Below are 26,432 nucleotides of genomic sequence, written 5' to 3'. Positions count from 1 at the left end.
GATTAGTTTGGATATATACAGATTTCAGATCATCAGGCAACAGCTAGGACACACAACATATAAAATCAAATGGGTTCTTCTACAAAAACGATGCAAAACATGGTCAAATTATGAAACCAAGAGTCACCCCCCCACTTTTATTTTGAAACATTGTCTGTAACTAAGCTTTAGTGATGTAGCAGCTTGTACAACGTAATAATAACAGTTATTTTCCAAGATCCATGTTGGTGTCTTCAGATACCTTTTGAGACCTGAAAACACAAAACCAAATTTTGGGAAAATGTCAACTAGGTGAATCTTACCAGAGTGTCAACGCCGGGATGCATGAAACTTGGTCTCTTGGCAAATCGGTATTGACTCACTAACACAAAACTTTTAAATTGATCACAGATCCATTGGGCTCACTCTGAATAGCACTTTTGTCAACAATAGTGAGGAATGTTTGAAGTTCTACAGTCTACCAAACCTTACTACTACTTGCTTGCATCTTCTTTTTTTCTTTCACATGTCTGTGTAAAATGAGATGATGTGAAACAAAAGCCCTCTGGTGTTTATGTCTTGTGCTTGTGGCAAGCAGTGACGTTCTTCTGTCCCCAATCAATGGACTGTGTTGTATGACGCCAGTAGTTCAGCCTAACTGTACCATACCATTGCTATATGGGCTTAGAACTGAACAGGGTCAAGGAATGGAGCGGTTGGTTGCATGGGCCGTGTTCAAATTGTAAACAGACAAAATAGGATAGTGAACTGCAGTCACTCAGGAAAGAAAAGAATTATGAAGCTTTGCTCTGAGACCAACAGCTATGGCAGAAAGTCACTCCACAATGGTGGATAATGCAGGGATTCCTCCAGAAAACCTGCTGAGCCAGGTGGGTGGTCAAGCGCCATGTTTTTGTATTAAACAATGTTAAGTTGACAGGAAACATAAAATACTACTGGGTAATTATGTTACTGGAAGACATTACCAACAATATTTACACCCACAATTTTAGTTTTAAAAGGTAAAATATATATATATATATATATATATATATATATATATATATATATATATATATATATATATATATATATATATCAATTATTTTAATTTCTGTTAAATCCAAATCAAGTCTTTAGTTAGTGGATCTAAAAACATGATGTAATGCTGATCACATTTAGAACCGGCCCAAGGCATAAATTAACTGAGAATATGAATGCTGTTTAATTTGATTTAATGGTTTCAGCACAGCTCAATTAAAAGATTATAAATTGTTTAACATTTACATTTAAGAAATTAAGGAGCTGGTAAATTTACTTTGTAAAAGTTCATTGAACAATCTTCATTGCTAGATTGTTTTGTTACCATAGCTACAATCTGATGCTCTCAGTTTAATCTTTGAGTTTTAGCTGTTCATTAATGTATCTTAGTAAACTTAAATTACATTTGACTAGTTTGTCAATTATACTAGGCCCCTTCTCCCATGGTGAAATGCTGTTAGTGGTGCTGATGTTTGTTTTATTCTTTAAACAATAGCAATATACTCACTGAGACCCAAAACAGGCTCTCTATGAATCCTTTTGGGATTTTCTCTCAGGGAAATTGTAAGTAATACATTCTTTATTTGGTTGTAATACATCTAAGCTAGGAAATTAAATTGCAATTTAAGTAACTTCCTAAGTAGCACTGAAGAGAGGAAACTGACTGTATTTTGTCAGCTTTCAGTCTACTTTTCATATTGGACTCACTATAGGTGTAAATCACAGCTGCTGTGAAACAAAAGACTGTGTGTAAGATCTGGAACAATGTCAGAGACAGGTGGTGATTTCAACTGGTATCTACCAACAGATCTCACTCTAAGTCCCTGACTTCACTAACATTTGTATTTTTCTCTCTACAGAGGACACTCACATTCATCTCCCAGAGGTTATTCTGGAGTTTGAGTCTTTGAGGTGACTGAATGGATTATCTGTTTTTATTCAGAGGGAAAATACAGAACGTCCCCACAGAGGACATCACTAAAGCAAACATTTATGTAGGGCTGCAACTAATGATTACTTAATCAAACAATTAATCTATTGATTATTCTGACAATAAATTGATGAATTGGATATTTAAAATGGCACATTCTCATTTAACCAAATAAGTAGTAAATCTGAAGCTAACCATATGCCACTTGAGGAGTTTTGGCTCAAACATATTTACAGACAAAGGTGTTTTTATCTTAAATGCAAAATGTAATTACTGCTCTGAGTCAGGGGTTTTTCAGCAAATTGTCTTCTTTTGAGTCTGTGTACTCCAATTAGCAATTAATCAACTACTAAACTAGTTGAGGATTAATTCAATAATCGATTGATCAAGATTGATTATGATTAATCGTTTCAGCCCTATGTAGCCTTCTTTAACACGTCTGAAAGATGAGGCCTAAAGAAATCCTGCAGATGTTTTGTACCTGAGTGAAGTTGGCCCCCCCACCTTCTTCAAATCAGACAAAATTGGTGTCAAACGTTTGTGCTGGTTTCCTGTGAACATTTCCAACACAGGATTTCATTAAGTTAAATATTTCAACTGTTACTTTAACTATGATCTCAAGTGAATGTAACCAGTACTACTTGAACATGGCAATAACATCAGTAGTCTACAGGCTACTTGTTAAGAAATTTAATCTGATATATTGATATTAGCTAGTCATCTTTTAGTTATCATCACCTGCATCCAACAGCTTTACTCAACTCAGTCGGTTAGTTTGGTGGAAAAACTGTGCAAATTTCTTAGTGTTTTTCTGATTTGCTGCCATGATTCTAACACACCTGCACAGCTCTGCACAGCAGCAGCAGGTCTCCTTCACTGCCACACAGGTGTAAACCCACAGCCAATTCCCCCCAATGCCTGCATTTCAAAATATTTTGAAATACCACGCATTGTTGCATTTACATTTTATAAAGTTTTCTTCCCCTTTTGTAATCTCATCATTACAAATAATCTCTTTAACTCATCTGGTTTTAAAAAGATTAAATTAAAATGTTGATTGTGGCTTACAGCAAGAGAAAAATTAGAAATCAGTTTCTTGGAAAATGACAATATTGCTTAGCTCTGTTGCGAGGACTGAGGCAAATGATACAGGTTTTACGTGTGTGGGGTCGGTTGGACCCCATTTCTAAACACAAGGGTTAAGACCAATAAAATGTAGGAAATGGCTGAATCATTGCAGAATTATTGGCTCGAGTGTTGCTCATGTTCCTATTAACAATACTCCATAGAGTCTTTATTAGATTTAAGTCAGACCCATTTGCTGGTCATTCAGTCACATTGACACCACTGTCACAACAGTATGGCCAGGTACCAAGTCCCGCTGGAAAATATCACTTTCATTTCCATAAACTTATCAACAGGCGGAAGCATCAAGTGTTCAGAAGCTGCCTTGTTCCTGACCTGATAAAACCCAGAGGACTGAGACGCACAAATTGTCAATGTGTGAGGAAAGTTCCCAATAGAGTTCTACCAAAATAGATTCTGTGCCTCTCCACTCTTCCTCCAGACTCTGGAACTTTGATTTCCAAATAAAATTTAAAATTTACTTTATTCAGAAACAAAAGCCTGAAACTTTTACCCTTAGAAAGGAACATTAAAAGCCTTGTTGATCCAGACCTTGACATGATAATAAAGTAAGCAAACAAAATAAAGGGTCTATTCTTCAGCACCTCTTGACTTTTGTAATATACTGTACATAAATTGAAATAATTCCTCTATGTTCTGCACTCTTCCAGATTATTCTGGTTAAACCTGAGTTATTCATACAACCTCAGATATGCATAACAAAGAAACAAGCGTGACATCTGTAGCATCTGCTACTGCAGTAAATCAGCCAGATCTTCATCCACACTAAGCCAGCTAAACTTCCACACAATCCATGAATGAAAAGTGTCTTCATCTTAAACACTAGTGTGATTATTTTTAAATGTTCAAAGAGGTAAAGCTTTACCTTGTAGCCCATGGTGCGTTTGAGCGAATGCTGTATTGTTGTTGCTTAGAAACACACTGCAGCCTTCAGGTCTCGTCTCATCTTCTCTGCAGATGGAGAAAAGCACAAAACATCAGTTTTGTCATACAAATGTTTTGGGATTTTTTGTAAATAACAAGGCTATTTATGCAGAGAAAATGGGATTGATCAACTTCCTAAAAGTAAATTAAAGTTTTACTTAGGATTGCAGGATATTGAAAGAAAATCTTGTGATGGTGATATTTGGTGCAATAAATCCCTATTTACGTTTTTCTTCTCTTCCATGTTTCGGTCACTCTGTGACCTTTATAATTTTGGGCAAAGACATTTGTGTCCATTGTGAGCATCTGCTGTTGTGAGACTCTGTCCATCTAAATGGTACACTAGCACATAAAATACAAGTTTATAATATATTAGCCAACGATATTAGCTAAGCGAACGCTGCATTGTTGTTGCTTACAACAACAATACAGTTGCTAGATGACGAGTTACTAGGTGATGGACTGAAGTTAACTGGGGTTCCTAGGTGAACGGCATTGCCTACTGATTTGTGACGTTACATTTGGGCGGCTTTTGATACTGCTCATTATCCAGACACCAAAAAACATAAACTTATTGCCAAAAACAGGCTGTATATTTTTTTTTATTTGTAAGACCTGTGGTTGTTTTCAGAAGCAGTAGAAACCCAAATGGAAGTGCAAAAATGGGCAAGATATGAATAATAGGTTCCATTTAAGCAAGTTCCAAAAGTAATTTCTGTGACATGATGCCACTGTCTTCATTCAAAATTCCAGATTCCCTCTCACTAATCAATACTTCCGCTGGGACCTCTGTTCCGAACTCTACACCAAAATCAATCCACTTCCTCCAAATAAGACTCTTGTTTTGGAACCAGTAAACCACCTTTCCTCATATTAACCTGTACTTTGCATTATCTCAACTCCTCACCATACTTGGCTCTTCCTTTTTCCCTATCAGGCACTCAGACCTACACTCTTAGAAATGGCTGTAAATTTACGGTGGAATTCCATCAGTAACATACTGTTATTCCAAAATACGGTAGGATATTGTCAATTTGATGTCTTCTTCTCTTGTCAAAATCAAGACTGACGACTGGCAGCAAACTACCGCTAAATAATTGTACAATACAGTTTTTTTCCTAGGCAAGACATTTTACTTGTATTTGCATCTTAGAGAACCAGAATTTAAAGACAATATTAAACTGAAAGAAAAAAAATACTTTCCATAATAAATCTTTTAGGGAAAGAATCAAAATCTACAGAGCATAATCAAAAAGGTGTTGGTGTTGTATGTTAAAAATACAATGTTAATTAAACACTTGTTTAGTCAAATTTAAAGATAGGTTTGTCAGTTTCCCTAAAAAGATGGTGTTTGATAAAGAGTTGCTCCCACAATCGCAACGTATCTGTGACGTCACGTGTTGCCCTGGAGACGGCAGTATGGCGTCTTGTCTGGATCTAATCATAAGACGGTAAGTTCCCTAAAGCTATTAAAACATGCTCTTTTTGTTCTTTCTTTAATGTATTTATGTAATGTAATGGTGATGTATTGTCTCAATGTTTGTAACTCCCTGGCAGACATTATACCACAATGTCTGCTGCGTTTTACTGTTATGTATTCTGTATCTCAATAAAGATCTATTTAAAAAAGTAAGTTTCATGTTAAGATCGTCATGTTTTTGATTTTGATTATTTTTTATGAATGCATTAACTTTCTGTTTGCGCAAGAGTATCAACTTATGCTTAACGTAAGTTTATTTGTTTGGATGTCGCGATACGACTGTTCAGTACAGAGGTGCTGAAGTCCAGACCTTTAGAGCTGCTATCCTGCAACTTTCAGATGCTTCCCTGCTCCAATTAACACACCATTAATCAAATGAAAGGCTGGTTAGCAGGTCTGTTGGAGTAGAGATTCATCGAAAAGTTGCAGGACGGTATCTCTCGAGGACTGGACGTGAGCACCCTTGGTTTATTATTTTTATTAGCAGCTAAAACTAGCCAAGCAGGTGTAGCACGGGGTGTCTGTGGTTAAACGAACAATAAAACTGTCACAAAGGCCGTTTGAGTTAACATTATTTAATATGAGCCTAACTCTATGCATATGCTGTTTGGAGCTTACAGATATTTGTGACGGACTTGGCCCAACTAGCGAACACTCAGACTGTTGGTGTGGACAGAGATGCAAGTTGGATGTGAGTCTTGCTGAAACTCACAGCCCAGCTGAGGACTCAAAACTCACTAACGGAATGGAATTGATCTTGGAGAAGTTGCTAGTTTCAGTTCAGAGGAACGACCAAATTAATTTGGATAATTAGGAACTGAGATGTACCAGAGAGACTTTATGGGAGATTGAAATTTATAATCTACCCAACCTAAGACATTTTGTATCTGAATTGGCTTTCCCGTGTTGCCTTGGAAGGGCTGCATACTCCCAATCTCCTTGAAGATATGTAAACATGACGCTCCTTCCCACCTCAACCCCTCCTGTTATCCATGCGGCTGTGCAGCTGAGTGTTTCCAAGGACATGCCTTGATAATAACATCTTATCAGACTTCTCCCGGGAGGGTGAGCAACGTGGTTTCATGGCCCTGTGACATCACCACCTCCACTCATGGATTTGGTTTGTCTGAATGTTGCTTTATGCCCTAATGTGTCTTTTCCTATTTTTATTTCATTTCCCTTTAAATATTTGGAATCTGTGGGGTACTCACTTTTAACCCAGAAAAGGAATTTGATTAGTTACTCTAGCTTGTTTTTTTTTTTTAGAAAATGTAGCGTACCCACCATTTAGACCAATATTATACTTCTTAGATTAATTTTTAGATTATTATGCAGAGACTCCTATTACTGCAACCCAGAACAATAACTAACTTAACCCCCCCCCCAAAATTTTTTTTTTCCAGAACAGAAACATTTAGTTTTTAATTATTATTTAGAAACTGTGGAGTACTCATTACTTTTGCAAATTAAGAGCATACTTAGAAAGTCCAGAGAATACTTACTTAAACTTATCTAGCAACTCAGAAGTCCAGAGAATGTTGTTAGGAAAATACATTTAAACATGCTAGTTTTAAAACTTAACCATCCATCCATCCATTTTCTTCCTCTTATCCGGGGTCGGGTCGCGGGGGCAGCAGCTTCAGAAGGGAGGCCCAGACTTCCCTCTCCCCAGCCACTTCTTCCAGCTCCTCCAGGGGAACCCCAAGGCGTTCCCAGGCCAGCCGAGAGACAAAGTCCCTCCAGCGTGTCCTGGGTCTTCCCCGAGGCCTCCTCCCGGTGGGACGTGCCTGGAACACCTCACCAGGGAGGCGTCCAGGAGGCATCCTGACCAGATGCCCGAGCCTCAACTGAGGAGCAGTGGCTCTACTCTGAGTCCCTCCCGGATGACCGAGCTTCTCACCCTATCTCTAAGGGAGAGATAGGGTGTCGATCTCCCGCTCCCTTCTTCCCTCATTCGTGTGAACAAGATCCCCAGATACTTAAACTCCTCCACTTGAGGCAGGACGACCCCCCTGACCCGGAGAAGGCACTCTACCCTTTTCCGCCCCAAGACCATGGCCTCGGATTTGGAGGCACTGAGCCTCATCCCGGCCGCTTCACACTCGGCCGCGAACCGCTCCAGTGAGAGCTGCAGATCACGTTCCGATGAAGCCAACAGGACCACATCATCCACAAAAAGCAGAGATGTGATCCTAAGGCCACCAAAACGGATCCCCTCAACACCTCGGCTGCGCCTAGAAATTCTGTCCATAAAAGTAATGAACAGAATCGGTGACAAAGGGCAGCCTTGGCGGAGTCCAACTCTCACTGGAAACGAGTCCGACTTACTGCCGGCAATGCGGACCAGACTCTGACACCGGTCATACAGGGACCTGACAGCCCGTATCAAAGGGCCCGGTACCCCATACTCCCGGAGTACCCCCCACAGGGCCCCCCGAGGGACACGGTCGAACGCCTTCTCCAAGACCACAAAACACATGTAAACTGGTTGGGTGAACTCCCAGAACCCTCCAGGACCCTGCTGAGGGTGTAGAGCTGGTCCAGTGTTCCACGACCAGGACAAAAACCACACTGCTCTTCCTGCATCCAAGGTTCGACTATCCGACGGACCCTCCTCTCCAGGACCCCTGAATAGACCTTACCAGGGAGGCTTAAGAGTGTGACCCCCCTGTAATTGGTGCACACCCTCCAGTGTTGTACAAGTGGTACAACTTAACCACTTGTACAATATTATATAAAATTAACAGCGTTTTAAAATAAGAAAATTTGGTTCCAAATTGTCTCCAAGGTCCAATCGGCATTTCATTTGTAGGATGTTTATATTAAATATAACACAATAAGTTGAATTTAAAATAGTTTAGTTTTTAGTTTTCTATAATTTAATTCATGTAAAGCATTTTGTATTGCCTTGTTGCTGAAAATGTGCTAAATACAATTACCTTTATCTTTAAACATCCAGCCAGAACTGCAATGAAAGGATTTAGATGGAAGACCATTCATTTATTGGAATAGTCCAGGACTTTGTTTAAATCGAAGTCTAATTGAGAGTCTATAGCTAAACTTGAAAGTTGATAATAGTCAATAGTATTTATTGTATGGTTCAAGATTTATTGTGAAAAATGTCTTACTATGATGAGAATTTTGATTTATTGTTGTCTAGATGAATTTTGAGACAACAATATTTAATGATGTTAAATACAAAATAAAACTGACTGTATTAAAATTAAATACATTTTATTTTTACTGTTTTCTCCGTTATTTTTTTTTCCACAAGATCAATAAATTTCAGTAAATCCGAAAACATAATTACATGTAGTTACTGTGTGCAGTTTACTGAAAAGAAAAATATTCAGGTTTGTGGTTGAAACAAAACGAAAGGAGAAAAGGTTCAAAACAACAATAATAACTAGTTATGCAAACCACTGTAGAGACATAAATCCCCGACAAGCAGTGATGCAATAAAGATTCCTCTAAAATATTTCAGTTTGATATGATTGCTGAAGTATCTACAAGAATGCATATGAAGTTTTAATGTCCATTTTCTCCAGAGAGTGAAAACTGGGCATCAATGTATAATTATAAGTTGTCAACAATACTAATGATGGAGCTAATGCATAAAAAAAGGAAGGTTCACCACCGTTCAGATTAAATTAGGAAAGCCAGCCAATCAGATAACTGCCCACTGTTCAGTTTATGTTTCACAAACCTGGAGGTAAAGGAAAATACTATCTTATTATTGGGATTCATAATAATATATTCAGAGTAGGTTGTTTCCTTTCATCAATTTTTTCTATGCAAAATCTACTTCAAGGTTAAAGGTTCTTGCGGCAATTTCATCCACAAAGATGTTAAGATGAGGACACAATGAAGGATTTACTGAGGAAGTAGGATGGATAAGAAAAAATAAATACATAAAAAAAAATATATATAGTAACTGATACGGTAATAATTAGGACAATTTTTACATGCTGTAAAATAAGCTTTAGATATGAAATCTAATGCACAGGGAGACAGACAAATAATGAGTACCAAATCTATCATTCTATTAGAGGTTGTGTTATTTTTCGCTGACCTGAACTAAATGATGCTCGTCCGTCACGTCGTGCGGTTCCTTTGATTTATTGACGCCACGGGACCGAGCAGGTCGTTGTTCTTGTTGTCGCCGCCGCCATGTTTCCGCTGAGTGTCCCGACCTGCCGCCCCGCTGTCCGGGCCTCCTATCCGAGTTCTCCCTCGGTGTCCGGTGTTGGCATTTGGAGGAACGAGGCCGAGGGAACTTCGGGTCCTTATCCTCCAAGCTTTCTGTATTACCGCACTGCCTACAGCTACTGCAGGACAGAATGGCAAGCAGGAGCAAGGAGTGAATCTGTTTTCCAGGGGATTTTCAGAATAAAATTATTTTTGAGCAATTACTCTGTTGGCACCCCGATCCCTCTTCTTCCTCATCCATGTTTTTAGGCATAGAATGTATTTGTTCTCCATCCATCCATCCATCCATCCATCCATCCATCCATCCATCCATCCATCCATCCATCCATCCATCATCTCTTGATGCAACATTGGATTTTGAGAGTGACAGAAAAACCATTGCTGGCCGTCAAAGACAAACGTAAACGAAGCTGCAACTCAGACAGTAACACAAACAACCCAAACAAAAACTGACCTAACAAACAAGACATGGGGGAACTTAAATCAGACCACTGCTGATACACAAGGGTAATTAAATAAACACAAAAAACCTAATTAGCAAACAAATATTGGTCTAAACAAAACTAAGTAATTGTTAAATTAAACAAAACTATTAGAACCGAATTGCCAAAAAGAAGAAAACTAAAGAAATAGAAATGAAACAAAAAAATAACCAAACTCCCCCTGGAGGTTTGCCAGCCACACAGGGAAAAGCAGCTGGAGCTCGTCTGTGTGACCCTCCAGCAGCAGCTCCAAACGAAACTTTTACTAATAAAAAAATTAAAATCTAAACAATCATTAATATCATTCATTTTAAGGATGAACAGAAAAACAGTTACCATTAAGCATCACTGTGTAACAGCAGGGACAGCTATCAGGACGCCTGCTCCATCTGCCTCCATTGTTGTGTCTTTGCTGGTGGTGGCCAGTGGGCCCAGTGTTGCCGGTGCATGGCATTGATCCATCTGACCACCGCAAGGCAACTGTGCCTCGCTGACCAGTAGCTCTCACTGGAGAGCTTGCTGCAATCAGCATGTGAATGTTTGCATGAATGGGTGAATGTACTATGAAGCCTTCCTTCACTGTGCATGTTTTCTTATTTTATTGTAAATAAGCTCCTTTAAATCTTTCTTTTATGTCCTGCACTGATTCTGTATGTGGATCAGGAAAATCCATGATAACATGACAAAAGTCCCCAGAAGACTTCCAATAAGTGGTGACATCCAGATTAAAGGATTTTTAAGATTGAGTCCAGTAACTATAAATCAAACTCAGCTAACTTAATCTTGTCCTTGGCTGTGGAGTGCTGCAGTTTGCAGCAGGAAGCACCTGCTTTTGAACATCTACTGGTGTCTTTGTGAAGTTTGTCTCTCCCGCTATCCACGTCTACATTTTCTTTGAAAGAAAAATGCTAAGGATTCTGATTCTGAACACAACACTGTGAGGGGAAATACATTTAATTAAGGATACATTCCAGTCATGTATCTGCTATATTTTTGTAGCTTAGCTTAGGTTCAGCCAATTAAAATTAAATTACAAAATATTTATGCTTCTGCACATGAATGCAAAAACTGGACTGAAATTAGAGGTGACAGTCTTGCAAATTTATACCATAAATAATTTTTTACCAATACACCCGATTTAATTTTATTTTGAAGGCATTCAGCAATCAATTTATATCCGGCTCATTCTAAATCTCCCAGCTTGTCGGTCTTCCATGCTGTAAATCAAGACAAGCAATCTGCAGAACAGGGATGAGAATGGAGATACACGCAGAAACATCGGTCTTCTCACATTTGGCATGTTTGTTATCGATGCACAGATGATTTTGCTTGAATAAATTCCCTCAAAACTTTTAATATTTTGGGATTTAAATAGCAGATTCTGATGTAGCTGTGGACCATTCATCAGCAGTTTCATAGCTATTGTTTGACGGTCAGTGAAATTAAGCATAAAATGCAGTTATACAAAAAGTAGTTATGCAAATACAGAGTTTGAAACGTTATATTTGTAGATTACATTCTAGTCAAGGTCAATCGAGTTGTGAAAATTAGTTCCCTGACCGGGAATCGAACCCGGGCCGCGGCGGTGAGAGCGCCGAATCCTAACCACTAGACCACCAGGGACTTTCCGACGCCTTCTGATTTAGGTGTATAGATCTGAATGATGTCTGTCGATTTATCTGATTTCTGGGGTTTTCTGTTCTACTGAGTAAGGATGTTTTCCTTAGACCTGAGGATGTCCTAAAATGTTAACACGTAACATGGCTGCGCATGTATTCACGACAAAATGTACCTGGTATTTTTTCCGTTTAAGTAAAAAGTAACACTAGTAGGCATTTGTTGTCACTTGTCTGTAAACCTTTATTCAATAATACTCGAACAGTTAGAATTCAGCTTTCCTTAAAATAACTAGTTTCTTTGACTTGCCAATGCTGATGATAGTTTTAAGATGCCTAAACCAGTGCACGGTTAAGTCAAATGCTATGTTCCAGCGTTTCAAATAGAGATCACAGGACCTGGTTTACTTCATTTATAGATATATTACAAATATATGGACAGGACCTCGTGGCGCAACGGTAGCGCGTCTGACTCCAGATCAGAAGGTTGCGTGTTCAAATCACGTCGGGGTCATCGCTTTTCTTGTGATCGGGATCTTTTCTCCTTTGATATTTTGAAAAACACTAAGAAATGTATAATACAATGATAAATATTACATTAGTATACTTTATGATAAATGCTGAAAAGCCAAGCACAACAGATTAGGGTTCTGAGCAGGTAGGATCTCCAGTAAATGCAATGAATCTTGAGTCTCTGCTCTAATAGAGGCTCCAGTCTTGCTAACAACTCGCTTTTCAAACTGCAGACAATATTCCTCATTAACATGTCCTGGTTGACACCACAAGTTGTTGGCAAGCACTTCCAATCCACTTCATTTGCTTTTGCTGGTCCTCTTTAAATCTTTGCTGGCTGTATGTTTAGATATCTCACATCCATGATGACTTCTTTTCACTTCATCTGGGATTTATGGTCATAGTTCAGGTATTTGAGAATTTGAAAGGCAACTCGGCTGCTCCCAGTTGTAAAAACAATCACTTGCGGCCACGTTTAAATATCGTAGCTGTCCAAAAATAAAAAAGTAAGAGTAAATATTCTTCCAGCTTGATAGCATCCAGCAGAGGGAATAATGGTCCAAGCATGAAATTCCTTGGCCAAAAAATTAACAAAAGAAAAATTAACAAAAATCTAGAAACAGAAAAAATAAGAACCAACATAACAGAGCTACTCCAACATGTGTCTTTTGAGCAGCAGCAATTCTAGAATTCTAGAATGATTTTCCATATCCTTTTGCCAATTTAGGCTATAAACCACAAAAATAAACAACCAAAATTACGACAAGCTCTATTAAGTTTTTAAGCAAAAGTTCAAATGCCTTTGTTCTGTTAATTATAAAGTTTCTACTATAAACTTTATAGTTTCTTTATAGCAGAAACTATAAAGAAACTACATAATGACCAACAAATGAATGGTCATTTGGTCAACATGAATGTTGACCAAATGAATTTCAACATTCATTTGGTTTTTGAAATAAAAAAAAGAAAACTGAAGGAACTGAACACAATATTTTCCCCCAACTTTACAAATGTTCATTTGTTTCATTGTTTCAGAAATTTATTGAGCAAATAAATAAAAGCAGAGCTTACAAGAACACAAGATGAAGTAACATTTACTGGCCCACGTGTTTTCTTAGCGGATTTTATTTTAGCCTTGAATAAAAGCAAATAAAAGAAAAATGGAGTTAAAAGTATATCTGAAAAAAAAACTGAGCTCGTTTCTGTGTCAAAATGAGAGCAGGTCAAATTAAATCATGCAATCTAAAAATATATTTAGGCCACTTGAAATTAGAATGAGGTCTGTGATGCAGAACTAAATATACAAGTTTTGGGTGAGAAAAAAACTAAAACAGTACAGAGCAGTCAGTGCGAAGCTCTAGTTTCTCTAAAAGTTTGCCTCTAAAAATGTGTTTGCTAGAAGCTACAAATGAAAAGTCCAAAACATCAGAAGTGCTGTGATGAGAAGCAAACAGATCACCACATCGTCTCCTCCCTGATCATCTAGCTGTTAGAGCCGCAGCGCGACTTAATGCTCATTTTCTTGCGAGTGTTGTCGGTGCAGCGCTCCAGGATGAGCTCCGGACTGGGCCGCGGTGGGACGACTGGAGCTTCCTTCTTCAGCTCACTCTCTGAACCGGATTCAGACACTTCGGGAATGTTGTCTGTTGAATGAATACAGAAGACGGAGATTATGTGGTGCCATTCAGATTGAACCAGCTTCAAATATCAAAGCTTGTGCTGTATTACCCTCATTCTTCCTCTCCTTCAGTGGCACCTTCCCAGAGTTCCGTTTTGGAGGGGCGGCACCTTTCTGCTGCAGGTAACGCCGACTGTTTCTGCGATAGGCGTCTTGACTTAGCTTCTGCCGGGATTTGCTGTGAATGCTTTTGGCATTTCTGATGGTGGACCTAAGATAGATACAGAAGATAGAAGGTAAGTCTAGATCAGGGTGGTGAACCTGGGACTCTCCAGCCGCAAGCAGCTCTTCGACGGATCATGTGAGGCAGTTTGATACCGAAATTTCCCACACTCATTGAAGGCAGCAATGAGTGTGAGTGAGTGCTGACAAAAGCAGCGTAACGTTACCCTACAAGAGGCGGAGAGACTTTAGGTGAGATGGATTTGAATCATTAAGGAATAAAATCTGTTTCCATGGTAGCAGCTGGAAGAGAATAAAATCATTAACTTTCCTCCCGGATTCGATGATTCCATGTAACAAAAGCCACACAGATGACAGTCAAAGCTCCACGTCATACATTTTCAGAGTTTATTCCAACATTTAAAAGTATAAAGTCACATCGACAACACAGACACTTAAAACACACTAAAACAGAGATTCATTGACCTGAGACAAGTAGAAAAGTAGGAAATAGAAAAACAGGGAAAAAGGCAAAAAACGCGTTTTTTGGAGATTGCCATGCGGCTGCAAATAGCAAATCTGATTCGTTCCTCTGGGGTCCTTACTTTTATTCAAAAGGATGTTTTCTTTGTTTTAATTTATGCAGTTATGCGATTAATGCGTGTTGTTTCCTTTGTACAGCTATCAAATTACTAAGTTAGGACTTCTGAAGCAATTTTCTTGCTTTCTGAGACTTGTTTATTTCAGACTTGTTTATTTCAGACTTGTTTATTTCAGGGCTACGCTCTTCTCATGCCAGTTTGAATTGTGATGTTACTCCTAATTCCTGTTGGAACTAAGCCTCTATTTTTTACCAGGGTTCAACCAAAAGCTAATTCCTACAAATACACAGATCTGTGCAGTCATTTTAAATTGACATGAAGCCTGGTACGCAAAGTGGATCAGAACTTCTGCATCCTCTTTAGATCACTTGTAGAATTAGTATGTTCAATATAAACACATTCGTTCAAGACATTTTCTAATTAATGTTATACTAGTTTTGATTATGTGTTTGGCTCACTGTGATGGAGACCAGGGGTTCCGTCCCATATTGATTATTTATATTATGTTATTTATTTACAGTTCAAATGTGTTTTGTATCAGTTCTTTATTTCAGTTACATTGTGACATTTAGTCAACATTCTTGTTGGTAGGGAGACTGGTCATCTGTCCTGTTCAGAGAATGTGGGGGAAAATGTCAGTTTGTTTCTGATTGGTTCAATTTGAGTTAATTGTTTGAGTTCTTGCCTTTCTGGGTGTTTCTCAGCCAGATGGAGCAGAGAGGGAGACAAATGCTCCTGGATCGTACCATCTTCCATTGAGAGGGGTGACTCTCTGAGGATCTATATTTAGTTACATTTACTTTTTGACTGACCTTAGATTAGTTTAGTTTGAATAATTTCCATGCATGTAAATATTGGTTGGATCATTTATTGTTTGTTAGGTTTGTGTAAGTAGTGTTTGTTTCTTGTTTGTCTTTTTTGATCCCCCCTCTACCTGGTGTAAGTGGAACTTGCCTCAGGTATAAATGTCAGCTGAAGCGTGTCGGTGTGATGGTGACCTGAAGAACCCAAATAAACTCACCTCAACTATATTTTGTTGCCTCACTTTCAAAAGCAAATTCTGATCACATGAACACAATCAATGCTGTGCATCGCGGTGACGCTCAGAGTGGCACATTTGTGGATTCGAGATATTAAGTGATTTTTCTACTGCAGAAAAAAAACAGAACAAAAGTGATAAAAATCAGAAAGAAACAGACTCCTAAGAGAGATTAAATTAATAACGATATTTATTATGGTGCGTCAGACCCGCTGTGTTTAACCTTTAAGTAAGGCTTAATTTGTATTAATGCTTGAATATTAATGTTTATTAAATGTCCCCTTAAAACTATTGAGCAGGGATGAATCCAGGAAGTTTTTAAAGAGGGCTAAAAGGGGGGGGAGGGGGGGGCAGTGATGTACTTGGGTTGTTACACCAAAAATAATGATTAAACTGTAAAATATGCAAATGGGAGAGGTCACCACAATACCCTCAAATAGGTACAAATCTGAGCCATGAGAGTAAATTGTTCTAAAGTTTTCTGTATGTCTGAATTATTTTTTACTACACTTAAACAAGTCTAATCATTGTCTTGTTTTCACTGATGATGTGAAAGAGTTGCTTCGAGTAGCTATAACAGATTACTAATCAAATCTAAGGACACTTGTAAAAAAGTGAACCCTGTCAGGTGTCCCACTAAAGCGTTAAGGACTAAGAAAAAAATCTGTTTCAGCTGGAAACGTGCTGTAAAGCTAATCTTGAATTTGTTGTGTTACTCTTTATATTGATGATGAGCTTTTAATGCTGAACTGGTTCACCACCCCTGATCTAGATCATTTGATTTCAGGTAAAGGTTAATTAATGCAAACATTTACCCAGGCACCTAGACATTTAGCAAACAAGTAATAAAACTTGGGCAGATTTATTGCAGTCTAATGTCTTTATAAGATCAATGGATGAAAAGTTGTGTGTGGAGAAGTGAAAAAGGGAAGCAACTCCCTTTATTCAGAAGTGGACAAGAAAAGCCACAAATGACAACAGACGAATTATGAACAAACCTTCCACTTCCTATTTTAATGAGTTGCAGCTTGATTCATTTATTTCTCAGAAAGGATTTCTAAGAGATTATTCTAATCTTACACCACAAAGTTCATTTTAAAAACTCATGTCCATCTGCATACCTGCGAGGTGGAGGTCTCTGTCCTCGCAGGTTTGTCCTGCCTGTTTCATTTTTCTTGTCAGACTTCTGCAGGAACATCGAAGGGTAATGACCAGTCTCTTCTCCTTTTCTGGCAAATAAACAACAAACAAACCATTTTAAAATGGGTAAACAAACAAAATATTTTATGCAAGAATCTCTGCCCACTCAAATGCATAAACTGTCTGTTCCTAAGGAGTAAAAGTGGTATTTAATCAATCAGTTGTAAAAACGTTTTTCTGCATCTGCAGCTGATTACATGAAGCTAAAAGATGTTTGATATACAAATCAGCAACATCCTGACTGGTTTATTGAAGAAACCATGCCTAATGTTGAAAGGAAAACTTCAGAACTATATCAAAAAGTTTCTTAGCACAACAGTAGAGAGAAGATGGTGAGGTCTGGGCTAAAACTGAACGAAAAAACTAAACGAGACAACTTGAACAGTTTACAAAAAATGCTTGCTCAGATTTTACCTGACGACCCACCACCCATCCAGCAGTTTGTGAATGACCTCCACGGTGTCTCCCACCTCCAGAGAAATCTCATCCTCCTGCTCCACCTGGTATGCCTGGATGACGACATGCAGTTCTCCTGTACAGACGAACATCTCTCTCAGCAAACAGGCACTCTGAATGTCCTCCATGCTATTCGTGGCAGTAAATAACACATCTCTGCACCTTCGTAGTCCGGTTCAGGTTCCTCCGCCTCCTCCGGTCCATCGAGGGGTTCCAGGTAGGAAGCAGGGACCCAGCCTCGTTTGGATTCACACTGACAGAACCACCAACCTGAAACCACCAGCAGCAACTTCATAACAACTCAAAAACACATTGAAACTACCTTAAGTAACACCTCATTGAAATGAAGTTGCAAATATATTCTTTGTAACTTGTAAAATGTGGTAAAAGAACATAACATGTCAATTTAATATTTGAGTAAATTAAGTAAGTTATTTTGGCCGTGCATTACCAAAATAACTTGGTGTTTTTGTTTTGGCTGAAAAAAGCAAATTGACTTGGTTGTCATGGCAAAGCTTCGTAAATATACACGTGTTTATCACATAAAAATCCATCCATCCATTTTCTTCCTCTTATCCGGGGTCGGGTCGCAGGGCAGCAGCTTCAGAAGGGAGGCCCAGACTTCCCTCTCCCCAGCCACTTCTTCCAGCTCCTCCAGGGGAATCCCAAGGCGTTCCCAGGCCAGCCGAGAGACGTAATCCCTCCAGCATGTCCTGGGTCTTCCCCGAGGCCTCCTCCCGGTGGGACGTGATCAGAACACCTCACCAGGGAGGCGTCCAGGAGGCATCCTGACCAGATGCCCGAGCCTCAACTGGCTCCTCTCGACGTGGAGGAGCAGCGGCTCTACTCTGAGTCCCTCCCGGATGACCGAGCTTCTCACCCTATCTCTAAGGGAGAGCCCAGCCACCCTGCGGAGGAAACCCATTTCGGCCGCTTGTACCCGTGATCTCGTTCTTTCGGTCATGACCCAAAGCTCATGACCATAGATGAGGGTGGGAACGTAGATCAACCGGTAAATCGAGAGCTTCGCTTTTTGGCTCAGCTCTCTCTTCACCACGACGGACCGGTACAGCGCCCGCTTCACGGCAGACGCTGCCCCAATCTGCCTGTCGATCTCCTGCTCCCTTCTTCCCTCATTCGTGAACAAGATCCCCAGATACTTAAACTCCTCCACTTGAGGCAGGACGACCCCCCTGACCCGGAGAAGGCACTCTACCGTTTTCCGGCTCAAGACCATGGCCTCGGATTTGGAGGCACTGAGCCTCAACCCGGCCGCTTCACACTCGGCTGCGAACCGCTCCAGTGAGAGCTGCAGATCACGTTCCGATGAAGCCAACAGGACCACATCATCCACAAAAAGCAGAGATGAGATCCTAAGGCCACCAAAACGGATCCCCTCAACACCTCGGCTGCGCCTAGAAATTCTGTCCATAAAAGTAATGAACAGAATCGGTGACAAAGGGCAGCCTTGGCGGAGTCCAACTCTCACCGGAAACGAGCCCAACTTACTGCCGGTGTTACGTCAATCCGCGTTTCCCCATCAGATACGGTTCCCCTTGTGTCTTCTTCTAGCCGCTCCGCCCACGCGGCAAAATACGCGCGTGCTCGTGATGAGCACCGAGAAAGCAGCGCGTAGGGAACTACGGACACCGTGAAAGCTCAAACAACATGTTTCGGCAAAGTTGTCACTTTCTTCACGTTTTTGCGGGAAACCAATAGTAATAATACTAATAACAATAATAATAAAAAAAATAATAGTAATGATAAATACATATATGTCACATATATTATAATTATTATAAATGTATATATATATATGGCCATATTTCGCCCATCAGATTCCGTTCCCCCACTGTAAAACAAGGGCAACGGAATCTGATGGGTAATATTGAGCATTAAAATGCATTTCCCTGTTTTATATATATATATATATATATATATATATATATATATATATATATATATATATATATATATATATTTCTTTATTTTTATTTTTTTTCACATTTTCTATGTCAGGAATGTCATACTCCAGTCCTCCAATGTTCTGTGACTTTTAGGCATATTCCTATATTCCTATTCCAACACTTTGATGCTTCTCTCACCATTCTGATTTTTCTCCACGATTTCCACAAAGTCTCCGGTGTAAAGGTTGAGCTCATGTTTGGACGTCTTTTCAAAGTCTGCAATGACTCTGTAGGTGTCCAGGATGATGGGTCCAGAAATTTCTGCAGGGTGAAAATATATGGCTCCCCTTATTACTTAGCTAACACTTGCAAAATCTGATTGACTTGAGAGACCAAAAAACATTTAGTCCCATGTGTTTTTTTTATTGTCTTTCAAACTAAAAGACAATAAAAATGATATAGGCTTTAATGATAAGCCTATATCATTAAACCAAAAAACTGTTGTCATCAAGATATTGGTCATAAATACTGTTAAGCTTGTTTTCATGTGATTTGACTTCATACGTGCAAAAATGGTCAGATTCACCCTTTAAAAATAACAGATTCCTTTGTCAGTAATAAAAGTGAATAAAAGTTGTAGTTAAGAAACATAAAGATTTTCTGTTAAATCAGCTGAATCCAAACCTACCTGAAGCAGTGGCTCTGCCGAGTTCCCTGGACTCCACAAACATGTCATTTCTTTTCATTCTGTAGGAAGAATACTCCATTTTCATGTTTTTTCCCAAAATTAAAAAACAACAAAAAAATCAACATTTTATGGTGTGTCTGTGAGTGATATATACTGACGTGTTTGGTGCAGGTGGGTTTTCGTCCTCAGGTCGGACCTTGAAGAAGGAGGACAGATGTTTGCAGCGGGAGATGTGAGCCGGCAAACTGATGAGAGACTCACAATACTCAGCCAGGGTGATCTTCCTGATTTCTCTGGACTTCTGGCTTTCCACCCACCGTGGGGCTGAGGAGACAAACAGACCACTGTTTGGTGAGGTTTAAAGATGATCAGAGTTGTCCAATTGTAATTGAACATATTTAACAATATTCCTCAAAAAAATACTGGAATGAGTTGCACTTTAAGCCAGACAAGGAATCTTGAGAAATTTTGGGCAAGCTATCTTCATAAGACAGACCTAAATTAAGATTTGTCATATTTGCCTTCTTATTATAAGCTTTGCAAGAAGCTCAGGGACATCCGAGTTAGACAGCCACACAGTTCAAATCTGGTATGAGTTCAGACAAATCAATGTTGCAGATATTTCTTGAATAATTTGAAGCAAAGAGTCCCAAAGCAATTTGGATTGGGATAGGAGGGTATGAAGCTTTTTCAGTAACATAGCACCATTACACTTCTGTGATGACTGCTTTAATGAGAAAACTTTAGAGATTACTTTAAGTGAACACACGTTTGCTGGAAAAATGAGACAAAATAATACCTAAAACTATGCTTTTTATGACCAGAACCTTGCAAAAGCCTGAGCAGCGTTTTCTATTAGCAAAAAAAAAAATCATATTTAAATCTAAAAAAATGGGCTGTTGCAACAAAAGAAACAAAGAGCCATTTGAAACATTGCTCTCCAGCTGCTTTAGGCTCTGAGTGATGAATACTTAGCAGCAAGCTGCAGTTTGCACCAGGACTGAGTTTTCTTTCTGCTTCTTCTTTTCCACTCTGCAACCACAAGTTTGGTAACATTTCACAAGGGGAATGTGTAAAGCTTTAGTTCTGTTTTTTAAATCAGAACTAAAGCTGAATGTTTAAACAGGAACTCAAAACCAAGACAACAGTGATAACCTGCACGTTCCTAAAGTGGCCAAAAACTGAAACTACAACACCTGAAACATGGGAAATGCCCTCAAATACAGTCTGCATATTTTCTTAGTGCTCAGCAGTTCATTTCTGTCTGCTGTAAAAAAGACAGATGGGGAAAAATTACAATTTAACTTCCACAGCATGAGATCTCTGTCCTATCAAATCTAGTATCATCCCTGCATTTAATTCTTTCTCCTTTCTTTCATGTCTTTAAATTAAAATGTATCAAAAGAAGAAATGTGATTTCAAAAGAGAGCAGCAGTACAGGAGCAGTTTTCTCCACATGGTTGTCAAGACTCACTATACTCTGATTTTACCCTATTTTAGCAGAGCAATATATTTTGTACATGTAACATTTAACTTCTAATTTTCTTTCTAATATATACAAATGTTGCCTTTAATATTCATTGTCAATCTAATTCTGACCGGTTCTGAGCCTTTGCAATAGACTCAGAATGACATTAAACTGCTTCAGTAAAATGCATTAAAAGTGGGATTTAAACATGTTGACGAGACATTTTGACCTAAATCTTAATGGTTTATATAACTGAATAACCTATTTGCTTTTCTTGTCGTTTAAGATTAGATGCAGCAGTTATACATTTTAACATAACTGCAAATATGGTCAATGCTCTTGATAATTATGGAATACACAAACAGCAAGTTTGATATTTTAAGGAAATTGGCAGCTTTGATCTCTTTTTATAAAGTAACACAAGATGGAGGAAGAAAGGAGCCAAAGATATGCATTTCTGAGTAGATAATGACATAAATCTGGTTTCACTATGTCCCAAATGATTTTTAAGGACAGTTCAGATACGAATGGAAAGCAGAAGTCCTGAGCTTATGCCATTATAGTTGCCTGCAGCTATGAAGAGCTTCCAGTATGAAATAGATCAATTCACCAAACATCAGAGGCATCAATGTTTAGTCTGAATCAAATACAGGAAATATTACTAAAAAAACACACCCAGATGTTCATTGAGCTTGTATCCTTTTTGTAATTCATAAAAAGGAGGTCTGGTTTCACAAGACTTGCTGAGTGATGGTCTAGTTTAGTTCTAATGCCGAATAAATTTTGAACAACACATTTGAAACTCATTTAGTTCAGCATTTTCATCAAAGGTGAGGATTATTAATGAGGATAACTGCAGCAAAGCAGAGGGATGGGCATTTATCATAATATGTATCATTATTGTGAAAAATGTCGTATTTCTAGCAATGGTAAATTCCAATTCATGTTTGAAAAACCCAAAACGAACAATATTGTCAGATATATTTTAATATCGAAACAGTATTTTCCTATGCTGTCCATTTGCCATCTTTATAGATTATGTTCTGCTTTGATTTTTATATTGTTAGTTTTGTGTAAATTTACATGCTTCATCTCGGTTATGTCACTTTGTTGCTGGTATGCAAGAATTTTCCCACAGATGATATAAAGGTTTATTCTATTCTATTCTAAATTAGTCATTAATCAAAGTAGACATTTGTCGACACAAATGGCCTTATGAGAAGATTATATGAGTCTCTGTGAGTCATGTTAAACAGAACGATTAGAGACAGAGGAACTCATGAAGGCCTGATCTGTAGGACAGTTACAGTTGCAAAAACAAAAAATGGGAAGGAAAACAGTAAAATTTCAGTTCTCTGAATAAAACAAATAAAAATCACCTGCTGCTCATTTCTAAGATAAACGGGCCCTTTAAATGATACTAAATATTATTTTTTATTTGTATGGTGATGTTGTTATAGTCCGCTGCAGATGGTGAAACTAGAATCTCACATTCCTTCAGAAGAAAAAGTTCACACCTACTGGCCCCTAAAACAAAATCAAGACTGAAACATATTGAAGATATATGAAGTATTCAGTTTATTGTAACACCCTGACCTCAGAAAAGTTCAGCTTTATACATGAACAACTCATGTAGACATTAAAACTCCCATGAGCTAAATTCTGAATAATTTTGAATCATCTCTGGGTGAATTTAAACATTAGTTGCAGCTCATCTGGTTCATCTCAGCTTTACATGAAAGAAAAAGGGAAGTGAATTCAGCCACGTTTGTTAATCGCAGGTGCTTCCTGGAGGAGGATTGCAGAATATGAAGGGGTTTTACATACAGTGAATTTTTTTGATATTCTCTAATAGTGGCTACACCAGAAGATGTATAATTTATAATAAGGTTATAATTTACTACTTTAAATGCTTAAACTATGTTTTGTTTGTTTTTTACCTGGAAGCGATGGGATCATTCTGTCCCTCTTGTCTATTTGTCCAGCTTCAATGGGAAACATTTCCTTCAGAGATTTCTGCAAGGAAAAACCAAAGGGAACATTTGAGAAGCTGTGCATGTTTTAAATTTGGCAGAACTTTAGCAACAAACTACAGGGGAACTAACATGAAAAGTGTGGATCTCAGGATACGTCCTGTAGATCAGCTTCTCTGACTCATCGCTCCATTTCACCATCAGCCTGTAAACCTGCACGACATTTTAAACACATGGACACTGAATGCCTTAGAAGAATGTTTGTTAAAGATCAACAAACATTTTTTTTCTTAAACCCTGACTTCAAGATATAAAAAAAGACTTTTTAGGCACATTTTGTGTTTTAGATTGACTCACGTAGTGCTGACTTGGAAAGAAGCGTTTCTCAAAGCCGAGCAGCTCCACATGCCTGACGTAGATCTCCTCCATGCTGAAGGGCTGAAAACGGAAGTCAAAAGAGTTGCAGGAACTTTGCTTAAATAGTCTGTGTGTCGTCACACCACAAAATATCATTTCCTCTTTGTCTGTGTTTGGACGTGGTATAACTTAATATTCCTCAGAAAAAAAACGAACTACTGGCTAGTTAGAGAGCGAGCGCCCAGGCATGCACACACTCATTCCTAGGAGAAATTAAACTCAATTTAATAGTCGTTTTGGATTATAAAAGGCAGCCAGAGAATGTACAAAAAAAAAGAAAACAATCTGTTCATATCCAAACCCAATAGAAAGACTCCAGGCTGGGATTTAAATGTAGGACCTTCCTGTAAGGCAACAATGTAACCAAGTTCATTTTGCTTTTTCCAAGTAAAAAAAAAAAAAGCTGATAAAAATGCTAGTGTTATGATGACTTGACCTGAACCTTTTTTTTAAGCAATAATGCAAAGAATGCTGCAAGTGGGGCATTTTACAATAAAAGTTGTCATTTGTCATGAACCCTTTAACACATTTCTTTCACAGCATCCTCTGGTTGTCGGTGCCACTTGTGTGGGCTCTAAACTAAACTTGTGTTTTCCACAATTTCTGCAACAGAAAGAGGAACAAAACATTGCAAAAACAAAAACAAACCCACATGTTCAATCTTGTTTTTCTGCACCATAATACACATGTAAGATTATACATAATACACACACACACACACACACACACACACACACACACACACACACACACACACACACACACACACACACACACACACACACACACACACACATATATATATATCAATAGAGATCAAGACCTCAAAGAAAATAGATGCTGCTACACCCTGAATTGTACTCTAGATAGCTGGATGTGAAAAAGCCCCTGTACTGTAAAATTAAGTGGCGTCACTAGATCAAAAATAGACGGTTTCACTTGCAGTTGAGTTTCCTTTGCAGTTTTCTTTCAAGGTTTGTGAAAAAACCATCAGGAAAAATATCTGACGGTAAACAGTAGAAATATGACTCAAGATATCAGAAAAGCCAAACATGGATGATCTGATCAAAGACTGACTGAAAATGGGGAAACATGAATCATTTGTGTGAAGTTATTTTGGCCTTATTAGTTTTTTTCTTAAACTCTAGTTCAAATTAATGTGTTTTATGTCCATGTTTAATTGTCTCTTTCACACAACACAAATATTAGTACTACAATGCTGCAAACTCCAGTTTTGGGGAAATGGTCAGCTGACAACCTTTAGAAACAAACTCTTTCTTTCACAATGCTAGAAATAGAGTTTTGGGTATTTTTGTTACTCTATTCTGACTAACATTTCTTACTTCTCAACTGAGAGGTCAAATGTTCAACAACTTCACAAGTAAAAAAAGTTAATAATCATCAAATAGGTTATTACAAGCATTAATTAACAAAGTTAGTTATGAATCTTTGTGTTTTATTACATTACCCTATGGTTAATTTGTTGTTAGTCGTAACTGTGACAGTCATGAGACCATGACATTGTGTCATTAGTATTTTCCCTTACACATTGGAAAACATTGGTCTTTAAAAAATATGTAGATTAAGCACCTGACACTGACCTGCAGTCCATGGGTGGTTCTAGACAGGAGCTGACAGAAATGTCTCTTTGGCTCACTTACAGAGTAAATGATGAAATATTGCCCTGTTTTTGTTTCATCCTTTTTTAAGTTACCCCCATGAAAAAAATACTGACTGCATTTGTCATGTTGGTGTCTAACTTTCTAACCTGCATGCAGAACAACTCCAGAGACAGGAAATGATTTAAGAGGTTTATTTACAACAAACACAGAATATGCATAATAACGGTCTGGGTGCGTCTGGCTGGAACTCAGGTCAGCTATGGAAGACAGAGACGGTGAGTTCAGGGTCGTTGGGAGTTTTGGAATTTGAGATGGAGGTGAGCTTACCTCCGGTTGGGAAGGAACTGGACTGGGGGGGGAAATCTTGCGGGATCCGGGGTTTGTCAGTGGAGATGTGGACTGAGGGCTGCGGCGGTGTTGGAGGGCGGACAGGTAGGTCTGGGCGCTTGAGTTGTTCTTACTTGAAGGTGAGCTGCCAACTAGAAGGTCCAGGAGGGTCTTGCAACAGATGAGGTAGGGTAACTCGGGCATCAGATGGGTAACACCCTCGACGTCTCGAGGAGTGGGTCAGGTAGCCAAACTTTTGGCAAAATCAGAATTCACCAGGGCGTCACAGGAAAAACACCATAACTGGCTAACACTGTCAGCAGCCTCCTCCAGTTATACATGATGACGGAATGACTTCCTGGTGCGCAGGGCCGCAGACACACGCCCTCAGGTGGGAAACAGCCTCTGGCGCCCTCTGGTGGATAAAACTGACAACCCCAGATCCCAACAACACTTCAGGCCCCCCATGGTAAATTTGGTCTAGAACCAGCCTCTGAAACTATTATGTGTATAAGTACTATGGTATTAATCTTTAAAAAAATACCCACGATTTTTACAGAACTTACTTTTGG

The 26,432-nt window shown here is 38.7% G+C and overlaps 2 protein-coding genes and 2 non-coding genes across 5 annotated transcripts in view; 1 reads left to right on the top strand and 3 right to left on the bottom strand.

Moving 5' to 3' along the window:
* st6gal1 (ST6 beta-galactosamide alpha-2,6-sialyltranferase 1) overlaps positions 1–10,626 on the bottom strand; it is a 36,352-nt gene extending 25,726 nt beyond the window's left edge. The window contains exons 1-3 of one of the 2 annotated variants that reach the window (XM_008428697.3): positions 10,529–10,626; positions 9,574–9,829; positions 3,963–4,048 (exon numbers count right to left, since the gene is read on the bottom strand). In XM_008428697.3, coding sequence (XP_008426919.1) covers positions 3,963–3,974 — 12 coding nt within the window. In that variant the 5' untranslated portion in view covers positions 3,975–4,048; positions 9,574–9,829; positions 10,529–10,626. Of the gene's footprint in view, positions 1–3,962; positions 4,049–9,573; positions 9,915–10,528 lie in introns of those variants that run through there. The other variant, XM_017308612.2, reaches the window with a different exon arrangement.
* A 1,117-nt stretch (positions 10,627–11,743) lies between these two features.
* On the bottom strand, positions 11,744–11,815 carry trnae-cuc (transfer RNA glutamic acid (anticodon CUC)). The gene has a single exon. It is a non-coding gene; the product is annotated as a tRNA-Glu (tRNA).
* A 435-nt stretch (positions 11,816–12,250) lies between these two features.
* trnaw-cca (transfer RNA tryptophan (anticodon CCA)) lies at positions 12,251–12,322 on the top strand. Its single transcript has one exon. It is a non-coding gene; the product is annotated as a tRNA-Trp (tRNA).
* A 1,012-nt stretch (positions 12,323–13,334) lies between these two features.
* ncf1 (neutrophil cytosolic factor 1) lies at positions 13,335–26,208 on the bottom strand. The gene is made up of 12 exons (XM_008428696.3): positions 25,861–26,208; positions 23,852–23,932; positions 23,627–23,707; positions 23,462–23,537; positions 20,212–20,377; positions 20,054–20,112; positions 19,564–19,686; positions 17,621–17,728; positions 17,417–17,534; positions 16,924–17,031; positions 14,050–14,210; positions 13,335–13,964 (listed from the first exon to the last, which is right to left on the bottom strand). The coding sequence occupies exons 1-12, from the start codon at positions 26,062–26,064 to the stop codon at positions 13,804–13,806; spliced, it is 1,446 nt and encodes a 481-aa protein (XP_008426918.2). The 5' UTR covers positions 26,065–26,208; the 3' UTR covers positions 13,335–13,803.
* Between the last annotated feature and the right edge of the window lie 224 nt (positions 26,209–26,432).

This window comes from Poecilia reticulata, chromosome 14 (genome assembly GCF_904066995.2).
Source record: "Poecilia reticulata chromosome 14, P_reticulata-male-v2, whole genome shotgun sequence".
NCBI classification, from domain to species: domain Eukaryota; kingdom Metazoa; phylum Chordata; class Actinopteri; order Cyprinodontiformes; family Poeciliidae; genus Poecilia; species Poecilia reticulata.
The sequence above is the reverse complement of the archived record's forward strand: the minus strand, read 5'-3'. Positions and strand labels throughout refer to the sequence as shown.